We start from the raw sequence: 10,106 nt of genomic DNA, 5'->3' as shown, positions 1-10,106 counted from the left end.
GAGCTGAGTTGTGAAACCAATGGTCATTGTAGAGGAATGTGGTTTTGAACTAAGTTGTTGAACCTTGACCTTATTATTTTATCGAATCTGCAGTATTTTGTCTTATGATCAGTGCCGACAGTATTAATAATTTCGTGGCCTTCAGCAACGAAATATGGAGATGCCCATCACTGATGTGAAAAGGAAGAAAAGAAATCTGTATTATGGTAATTTCAAATGGCCATATGTCTACTATGAGTTAGTACCAGCATCATCCAAAACAAACACAAAGCATAAGTTTTTTTTCCGATAATGATACATACCAGACGTCTGGACGGACGGATGCCTCCATCCGCTTATTTTCGCACCCGTTCATTCCTCGCGTGCTCCTTCCCCCACCGCAGCATCTCCACACCCACGCCGCAATGCTCCTCTACCGAGCTGCGCCCCCACCCCCGCCATCACGCGCGTCGCACGAGCCGCGCGCCCCGCTGTCTTCCTCTCCCTCCTCCTGCTTCGGCGTGGCGGCGTCCCTGGCGTGAGCTCGAGCTCTGATCCACGCGGCCACCCTCGGCGACCCCCTTCCTCTTCTCTGGTCGACCACCCCTGGCCTCAACTCCGGTGCGGGGACGGGCATGACCCTGGCGGCGACCCTGGCGCGGGCGCAGATCGGGGACGGGCGCGCGACCTGCTCCGGCATCGGGAGCCCCCAATGCCCGCAGATCCGGCGGCCTTGGCGCTCCCCGTGCCATGCTCTCTCTCTCTCCCCCCTATGTTGCAATTATATGTTTCAATTGTTTCAGACATTTAAGAGGTATGTTGCAGTTGAATCATATGGATGTTGCAAAAATAGATGGGGGATGGTGCACATGTTGCAATTGTTTTCAGAGACATGTTGCAATAGTATGTTTTGAGTGTTTTAAATGTTTCAGAGGTATGTTTCAATGGTGTTTTCCAGACACACTTGCAATTGTATTTGTCTAGATGTTGCATATGTTTCACACATAAGTTGCATGTGTTTTATTCGGATGTTGCGTCTGGGTTGCAAGGGTAGTGTGTTTCAGGTGTGTGTTTTAAGTGTTTCATAAGTATGTTTCAAGTGTTTCAACTGCCTTCAAACGTATGTTGCAACCGTTATATTTAGATGTTTCAAAAGTAGATCTGGTGTTGCATCTCTCCTCCTCCCACCTTCTGCTGCATCGTCTCTCTCGGAGCCGGCAGGGCATCCATACGAACGAGGGATTGGCGATGGGCGTGGGACGAGGGAGCTGCGTGCGTCGGGTGCAAGCGAGGGAGCTCTGTACAGACAGGCGTTGCCTCTAGAGCAGGATGGGCGCTGGGTGGAGGGGGCTACGTACGTCATGGTTTGGGAGCAGGGGGTGTAGGCGCGTGGTGATGTGGGCGTGGCGGGTGGGCGCTCTCCTGTTGCGCTGGTGGAGCCTACATGAGGCGGCGCGGAGGTTGCGTCGAACGAGAGCCGTGTCCGAACGTAGGTTTAGGACCGAATGTCCGGGCGCTAGGCTTGTCAGGTTTTTTTGGGTACTATTTCATGTACTAGTTTGCTTGCAGACTTGCATGTTGTACCGGAAGGCCAGGGTATGTTCCATGTCCAACTTGACCACGTCACGTTTTCTTATACTCTTCTAATTTTGTCGTTCTGGCCTATCTCTATTTTCCATCTTTTTATGAGATGAATGAAGTACTATTCGGGTGTTTGGTTTGCACTATGGGACCATCTCAGTCCGTTATTTCGGTTTTTTTTCAAAAAAAAAAACTTTTTGGTACAGCTTATCTAGGGGTGCTCTTTTAATAGCTGCACAAATAGTATAAAAATAATTGTCTAAATAAGCTGGTCTAACTTGGCTTCTTTTTTTTTTACTATAAATAAGAGCGGTAGGAATAAGCGTTGCTGAAACAAGATGCAAAACACATATCGTTTGACTGCTGGTTTCAACTTACTTTAACCATAAATAACTTATAAGCGACATCAAACCCTTTGTCCGTGTCAAATCAAACATCTTTGGAACATAGGAATTTATTTAGTAAAATTATATAGAAATTTTATAAGAATCAGTTTTCTTTTTCATATAAAAACATAAAAAACAAACGTTTGAAAAAAGAAGAAGAGTTTGGCTATTTTATACTCCGTACGTACAAACCAAACGTGCCTAGGAGGCCTCGCCGTGACCGTGAGCATTTCTTCTAGATAGATGCCTCTGCGTTTCGAGCCACTTTGAACGATCCGAGCAGAGCAAGCGACCAAGAGTCCAACTGTCCAAGGCAGCGGCTCGGCCCAAACTGTGCAAGGCCGCTTTAGCGAGACAAACCCGAGAATTTTATCAATCTCGCCCAGCGGGCTCACACGTCAGACTTGCGTATACGGCTTTAACCATATACCACGAGCGCACCCACCACCACCATCATCGTCATCGTCCCCCTCCGCGAAGAGATCCCTTCGTCGGGAAAGAGAACCCGCCACGAGACCTACCGTTCCTCAATCCTCCGACCCCCATGGCCTCCTCCTCCTCCTCGGCCCTCCTTCTCCTCTCCCTCCTCCTCGCGCTGCTGCTCCTCTCCGCCCCCTCGCCGTCCGCCTCCGCCGAGCTCGCCTTCCTCACCGCTTCCTCCAACGGCTCCGCCTCCATCTCCGCCGACCCGGAGCTGGAGGACCTGGCCCCGGAGCCCACCTTCCTCGAGGAGGTCATCGACGCCGTCTCGGAGAAGTACGACTGGGACCCGGACGCCGAGGTCAGGGTCTGGCCGCTCGACGCCGACGCCGTCCGCGTCGGCGCCGTGCAGCGGTACGAGTTCCGAGCACGGGCGGGCGGGTCGGCGGCGCTGGCGCGGTTCTCCGACGAGGCCGTGCAGTGGAGACGCCCCTCCGCGCCGGCCGTCGAGGAGGTGGACGGGCCGGACGGTGTCGACGTCGTCCCCGCCGAAGGCGCGTTCGGGTTCGACACCGGTGTGAGGGACGTGGAGCTGGTTGGGCCGCTGGAATTGAAGCTTGCTGGCAACGAGGACGGTGGCCTCGTCGAGCTCCAGTTACCATCGGTGAGTGGGTTGACTTTGACCTGGCGCTGTTCCCGATTTTGCATCCGATCCCGATCAGTTGCTTGCATGCTAGTTTTCTACTGTAGTAAAGGTTGGTTTAAAAGTTGTGTTAGTTCAAAGCTTTGATGGTTAGGGTTCAACAGCTGAGTTGATTTAGCAGCAGCTAGTACTGTGTGGAAGTATATCTGCACGTATATATTTTTTCCCCATTATTTAGTGTTGCTGATGACTTTATATTGTTTGTTTGTTTGTAGTAGTTGAATGTCAAATCAGTAAGGACCCTGGTTTAGTTTGTTTTGTGTGTTCAAATTGTACTGACACTTCAATAGTTTTTGCCCAAATTTTTGCTGCTGTTGCCCATTGGTAAGGTAATTGTGTAGAATCAGAATTCAGCTTGATTCAAGGTGCTGTTCTAACTTGTCTAAATTGGGGTTATCAAGTAACGGACCGTTGATGGTGAAGGTTAAGCATAGTGTAATATATTGTGTTCATTTCAGTTTCAGTAGGTAATCATTGGTGCATGTTATATAGAAATTTGTTATTAATGGATACAGATAGATGGCAGTTCTCATAGACATTCAAATTAGGATGCTTCTGTCCTTTTTGTCCCTGCTTTAAAGATGCAAATTAGATAGATGGCTGTTTTCTTAGATTGAAGGGAATGTAACTTTCTGATTGTTTAAGTTGGAACCAAAGCAAATTAGATAGATGGCTGTTTTCTTAGATTGAAGTGAATGTAACTTTCTGATTGTTTAAGTTGGAACCAAATGTAGCTCAACAAAGAGAAAAGACAAGATTGAATGACCGGGTGACACAGAAAACAAATGTTGTTTTTCTGGCTTGTCATATACTGTGGGTATTGCTGGCTTTGCTGAGTATAATGGAGAAGGGCATGAATAGGATAACAGGACATGGAGATTTACTTTGGTTATGGAGTGAAATCTATGGTTCTTTTTGGAGAGGTTTAGGTTTTACAAGTATTGCTGCAGCGATCTTGCTATTCTGTTTTGTCCCTTTTTTAACTGTTATAAGAACTTCGCGGTATTATTAATGCATAAAGCCATACATGTTGCAGCACCATTGCAATAGCAGCACAAGCAACCCCATCGATGCTTACTGGTTAGAACTTTGCTGGATAGATTTTGGATATTTGATTTGGAATTATGCTGCCAAGGTCACTTTTGAACCTCTGTCTTACTAATTCACTTTTCAATTGAAATTTGATGAACATTTGACAAAAGCTTATGGTTTCTTGGTTTGCTGCATATAGTACCCAGTCTTTGATGAATTAGTGAAGTCTACCACTTCATATTCTGTGCTAGTATCTTTTCATTAATTTACAACAATCACTGTAGGCTAAATTGTGATTGGTAGATTTTTATGGCCATCCTGTTTTATTGAACTTATGTTTCATCAATTCATAGCATTAGGAAATGTACATTGTAATTTGATCCTCGATTGTTTGCAGAATCTTATGTTGCACTTATTAATTCTTATGCAGGGTAATACCACATATACAAGGCTTAAGAGGATATTTGTTGCGGATGGCATTGCATTAAAGGTCATTGGTGCACAGAAAGTTTCCGTAACCCACCCTCACAGTATAGGTCTTTTATCAAATGGAAGTTTGTTGACTAGTAACAACGACCTAAGCCAAATATGGCCTTTGAGCTACTCAACCTGTGCCCCATTACTTCAAGTGGGTGTTGTAGGATCAGTCGTAATTGTTGTGCATCAAACAAGTGTATCTGGAGGCCATGTGAAGACTTCCTTAAGGTCACATGACACTATGGAGTTATTGTCAGACAAGTGTGAAGTCAACATAGCAACTCGGTTGATATCAGAGTTTTTGTTCTCCTCAATTAGCCCAAGACTGATAAAGCTTGAGAAGATCTTGAAGACTTGGTTTAGCAAAAGAAACCACGAGAATAGCTCAATGCACTTCATTGAAGCTAAAGTGACATCAATACCTTTGGTGAAATTCCGTTTGGAGTTTGAAAGGGACGTCACTGAAGATGATCCCATCTGGGAAGATGTTCCAGAGTGGAAAATGAAACCCATGGTCCAGCGGGTCCCAGTTGACATTATAGCCAGAGTGGAAGATGATGATAGGCTGAAGGCTATTTCGGTGAAGAAGGTTAGAAGGCAGTTTCCAGTAGTGGACACCACTACTTGGGGCAGCCTTGCTTCAAATATTTCTTTCACAAAGTTTCTGTCATTCATTTTGCCACCAGAACCGCTGTCGCTGGATGTAAAGTGGTAATAGATTTTGCTCTGATCTTCTTCTCGTAGGGCTGATAGGAAATTGCATATACACATCGATTTCATGTATACTTAGGCTGGAAGTGTGCCTGAAAGTGAAATGGGCTGTAACACAATGTTCAAATTTTGTATTTCTTCTGGCAATTGTGTGGGTACAATCTTACATTATTCATACTGCCTTCTTGCAATGGCTGTCTTTAGCACCTTGCATGTTCTGAGTACATCTGCCTTGTTCAATTTTATAGCCAAGCATATATTGATGATTTTTCAACCAGTACTATATTTTAGCCTTTTTTTTGTATTATCAGCAATTTTTTCTGATGGAACTCCTGGCCCTCAGCCTTCAGCTCAACCACTGCCCGTTTCAGCACAATGACATATTTCCTCCGTTCTAAAATAAATAACACTCCTCATCTTCATCTCTTTTCTAGATCTCCTCATCTTCTTCTCTTTTCTAGAGAATATCAGTTATCCTCATCTCCTTTCCTTTTTCCAGAGAATCTCTCTCGGATGCAGTTATCATTGCATACACTTGTGATTAGCTTCACCATTAAAACACATCCCACATGTTTTCGTTTGCGTACACTAGTGATTAGCTGCAGCATTAAAACGCATCCTAGGTTTTTGTAGTGTTATTTTTAAAACGAATTTTAAACCTTAGAAAATTATTTATTTTAAGACGGAGAGTACAAACTAATCAGTTTGTCTTAATTGTCTTATCTTTTGAATGGAAGCATAATTCTCTTATACTGCTGAGTTCTAAAGCATATGAAATATCTGGTAAAACAGAGTAACAGATGAAAATATTCGGTTGCAAAAATAATGACAGACAAGAACATCAGGCAAGGTAGTACTGAACCTGCACTGCGATAGAACAAAACAGGACTAACAGGAACTATGCTCACAAAATTGTCATACATCATGAATGAATTCCATCACAAGAAGCCTTATCAGGCTTATCATGAATGAATACCATCACGGATTCAACCAAAACCTTAGCACCACGCTGACCTTGCCTTGAATCTTTGATCCACGATTCAGGAATGGAAAGATACATAATACAAGCTGAGCAATCTTTAATGCTTTGTATTTCCTTAACATAAGTTTCGAGCACCAACTCGTCTCATAAAACAAGAAAACTGCCATCCTCATCCTACAGTCCTTGATGCTCGTTCATCTACTTCTGCAACATTTATATGACATTCATTCCTACAGAGTACAAGAATTGTTGCCTTCAAACAAGCATCTGCCCGTAGGGAGGGGAAAAACTAATCTGTCAGCCAACCTGCCAATCGGCATTTGAGGAAAGGCTACAACCAATAAATAAAGAACCCCACGGCTCAGCATATCACTTGTCAGTAAAGCTCAGCCGGGAAAGGAAAAATGGGTCTGCAACATGTGGTATTGCCACAATGTATTATCAGGATGCGGCAGCTGTGTACTGCGCCATGTCATACTCATATATTGTATCTGTTATTCTCGATGGTGGCCAATATCGAAGGACAGATCTCCCGAGGATGTTCTTAACTGGAAGCGGACCCCTGCAGAAACAACACATGAGCTTTTGCTGTAGAAACTGGGGTTAAAAACTGAAACATAAATCCTCTATTAGAGGTTTAGCATACCAGTTATGTGAATCAAAGCTGTTGTTTCTGTTATCCCCCAGTACAAAGACATAGCCTTCAGGCACAGTCTGGCCAAGCAACAACAATTAATCAGCACGTGTATATGGATTCAGTGGACGAAAGTAGTAAACTTAATATGTGATCAACACATAACAGGTGCACCCATAGAACTATCCACCAACATAGAACACAGGAATAATTTTAAGGTCACAACCAATTTCTAACAATTAAAAAGTCAAGAATTGATGCCACATAACTATGATGGTGTCAACTTACTTACAGGACTACAAAATAATGGTTCTTGAGTAGCATCTGGTAAGAAGATTAGTTATTATACCAGCGGATCCATTTCGTAGTCGGCTGGTTCCAGCACAAAGTCCTCCTCCTGAACTACTCCATTAACCAACAAGTTACCATCACGTACCTATTAAATACAAGGGACACCGATTGGCTCATATAATCCCCGAAAATAAAAAAAGTAATGCCAAAATTATGGAAAATATAAAGAGGTTACTACCATTGGGATAAAAGCTTACTTCAACGATGTCCCCGCCCTTAGCCACAACTCTCTTGATGAACACATCACCTGAGTTGTAGCCCAATGCCTACAAAGATTGTTCTTATTATAATAAGAAGATCTAAGGAACTACAAAAGAAAAAAATGGAGAAACAAGGTATCACACCTGAAGGACTGGAGGTGCACGAAAGATCACAATGTCCAAAATTTCTGGCTCCCGGAAAATGTACGAAACCTACGGTCACAATAGGGGCTGGACATTAGATGCCTGTTCACCATTATAAGCAAATGATACATAATAAACACACATCGGTATTCATATAACCACCGGCAGAGCCAAGTGCAGGCCATACTGGGCTCTGGCCCCCCTTGCTATCCAAGATTAATTAAGATTTACTCCGTATATGTATATAATTGCAAGTCTAAACTGTCCATCTAGAGAGCTAGATATTCTAAGCTTGCCTTCTTTGCAAAGTGCCCATATAAATCAGTAGTTGTTTCATCTATCTTTAGCAAGTACTAGCTGATCGACCACAAAACTATGATCAATCTGACCAATTTGCCAACCGCCCCCCCCCCCCCCCCCCCCCCCCCCCCCCCCCCCCCCCCCCCGCCCCTGATTGTGATTCTAGCTCCGCCACTGCATATAACAAAGGGAACCAAAATAAAACATACCTTCTCAGCAAGGATCCGATCACCAACATCAAATGTTGGGAACATTGACCTGGATGGGATGGACCTAGGCTCAGCTAGGGATGATTTATAGAGCAGTGGCACGGTCACAGCGGCAAAGACAGTCTTTGCATCATCTGAGCATGAGCTCACCCACCTTGAGAGCCAACCAGTCTTCCTTCTCACCCCTGCTCCAGCAGGAAGACTTGCACCGCTCTTCTTCACCATTCCAGCTGCACCAGAGGCAATAGCCCCCCTTCCAATCACAGCTGAACCTGAGGCGATGCTAGCACTACCAACCAATGCTTGTATGCCGACCTTGGAAGGAGCAGCAACAGCAGGTGATGGCACAGGTGAAGGACAGGGAGATGGAGCGGCTGCCCGTGGTGCAGGACGAAGCGACGGCGCAGCTGTGCACGGTGCAGGTGCAGCTGTGCGCGGTGCAGGCGCAGCCGTGGCACCTGCTGGGCGTCCTGAACTGCGAGACGCCGTCGCGGCAGTGACTATGTCGCTGCAGGGGAGCCATTTGGTCGCCTGCAGGAACGGGAGGAGCGCTGAAGGGTTGAACCCGGCTGATATTGATGGCAAGGCAGCGAGGGAGGATGCACCACCAATGCCACCAGTCGATCCCATACCAGACGTTAACACCGACAGCAGCCCAACGGCCAACGAGGCTGGGGGGTCATCCACTGGCGCCGCCGCCTTTGCGGAACACGACCGCGGCAGCAACAGTGAGTATCCGCCTCCAGCTGCGGCGGCGGGGGGCAGAGCCTTGGGCATGGGTTTCGGGTCAGCGGGGGGCAGAGCCTTGGGCATGGGCTTCGGGTGGTTGTGATCCTCGGCGTCATGGTGGCCATCGGCGCGGCGGGAGGAGGCGAAGAGGCAGAAGGGGCGGGATAGCGCGTCCTGGAGAAAGCGGCACCCCGCGCCGGGCGCCGCGCCAGCGCCCGCCGCGGCGGCGGTGGTGCAGCGCAGGCCGAAGGACGCGGCCAGGTTCTGCGCCACGTAGCCCGAGTAGGACACGGTGATGCGGATCGCCATCGCGGCGGCGCTTCGCGCACGCGCGAAGGCGGAGGCGGAGGAGGGTACACTTGGGTCCTTTGACCTTACTGAAGATTGCGGCCCATTCCGATCGGGTGGCCGTCGGCGGGACGGCGCGCGGGGTATCGGAGATCTAGGGTTCGGCGGGTGGGCGGCCGGAGGCGGCTACCGGGATCCTCGGAGTAGGAGATACGGATCGAGAAGCAGGGGGCGAGTGACCGGCGAGGTGCGTCCTCGCTGGCGGCGGCTGCCGAGGTCAACGTCGGAGGCGGCGGGGTTGTTGGGGAGGAAGGGGATAGATGCGGGGTGCAGCAGGCCTGGAAGCCGGGAGGGGAAGGGACGACGCGGCTCTTTTATGTCGTTGCAGCTGAGGAGTTCGTGGAGTCCGCTCGGATCTTCGGGGATTTTTTTTTACGGGGTGGCCCAACTAGGTTGGAACGAGTGCGGTGGGTGGCCAGTGGGTGGATAACTGGATATCGCCGTATTGCAAAGTTCTGGGAGAGAAAAAACGACAGCATAGAGAGGGAGGTTTACCTTTTTCACGTTTGGATCATTTGGGTGTTTTGTTGTGCTTTGTGTTTCCCATCACTAGCATATATTTTCCACCACGTATTTTGAATAAGGGCGTGGCTAACGCTCACGTGCCGCTGCTCCTCGTCTCGAGTCCACACCCACTGACCCACGTCTTGCTTGCTCTGCCTGTCCGCGAGCATTAGGGCCCGTCCGGGACTGCGTCTATCTTTCCTGACTCATTGCATATGCGTTTAAAATTTAGTGGAGACTTCTCTAACTCATTGCATATGCATTTAGAATCTAGTGGAGTGCTAACATCCTTAAAAATATTTGTGAAAAATATGCTAACACACATGCACAAAGGTGATACACATTGTGTTTAGCACTTAGGAGCAAGGGTTCGAAACTTCACCGGCAGAGTATCCGCCCGTAGAGTGTGGACAGTC

General features: G+C 47.3%; 2 protein-coding genes across 4 annotated transcripts; one reads left to right on the top strand and one right to left on the bottom strand.

Annotated features, from left to right (window-relative positions):
- Positions 1-2,156: 2,156 nt before the first annotated feature.
- On the top strand, positions 2,157-5,515 carry LOC136477482 (protein TUNICAMYCIN INDUCED 1-like). Its single transcript, XM_066475660.1, has 2 exons — positions 2,157-3,030; positions 4,532-5,515. Exons 1-2 carry the CDS (start codon positions 2,491-2,493, stop codon positions 5,291-5,293), a joined length of 1,302 nt encoding a protein of 433 aa, XP_066331757.1. The 5' UTR covers positions 2,157-2,490; the 3' UTR covers positions 5,294-5,515.
- Positions 5,516-6,353: 838 nt separating this feature from the next.
- LOC136477471 (probable thylakoidal processing peptidase 2, chloroplastic) lies at positions 6,354-9,560 on the bottom strand. Of its 3 annotated transcripts, none has more exons than XM_066475650.1 (6): positions 8,110-9,556; positions 7,601-7,669; positions 7,454-7,522; positions 7,255-7,341; positions 6,918-6,985; positions 6,354-6,833 (listed from the first exon to the last, which is right to left on the bottom strand). In XM_066475650.1, the coding sequence occupies exons 1-6, from the start codon at positions 9,145-9,147 to the stop codon at positions 6,713-6,715; spliced, it is 1,452 nt and encodes a 483-aa protein (XP_066331747.1). In that variant the 5' UTR covers positions 9,148-9,556; the 3' UTR covers positions 6,354-6,712. The 3 variants fall into 3 exon arrangements, 1 of the variants encoding a protein (XP_066331747.1); XR_010764021.1 differs by having other exon boundaries at positions 6,763-6,833; positions 7,198-7,341; positions 8,110-9,560; XR_010764027.1 differs by lacking the exon at positions 6,354-6,833 and having other exon boundaries at positions 6,924-6,985; positions 7,435-7,522; positions 8,110-9,560.
- Between the last annotated feature and the right edge of the window lie 546 nt (positions 9,561-10,106).

This window comes from Miscanthus floridulus, chromosome 1, assembly GCF_019320115.1.
Source record: "Miscanthus floridulus cultivar M001 chromosome 1, ASM1932011v1, whole genome shotgun sequence".
Lineage (NCBI taxonomy): Eukaryota > Viridiplantae > Streptophyta > Magnoliopsida > Poales > Poaceae > Miscanthus > Miscanthus floridulus.
This window is presented reverse-complemented; position numbering and strand designations above follow the sequence as displayed.

Bases quoted from the DNA above. Each gene is read 5' to 3' on its own strand.
- LOC136477482 (XM_066475660.1), top strand. From the start codon at position 2,491: ATGGCCTCCTCCTCCTCCTCGGCCCTCCTTCTCCTCTCCCTCCTCCTC. The intron at 3,031-4,531 runs GTGAGTGGGTTG...ATTCTTATGCAG, and splicing joins TCGAGCTCCAGTTACCATCG to GGTAATACCACATATACAAG.
- LOC136477471 (XM_066475650.1), bottom strand. From the start codon at position 9,147: ATGGCGATCCGCATCACCGTGTCCTACTCGGGCTACGTGGCGCAGAAC. The intron at 7,342-7,453 runs GTAAGCTTTTAT...TGTATTTAATAG, and splicing joins AGGGCGGGGACATCGTTGAA to GTACGTGATGGTAACTTGTT. The intron at 6,834-6,917 runs GTATGCTAAACC...TTGTTTCTGCAG, and splicing joins AGCTTTGATTCACATAACTG to GGGTCCGCTTCCAGTTAAGA.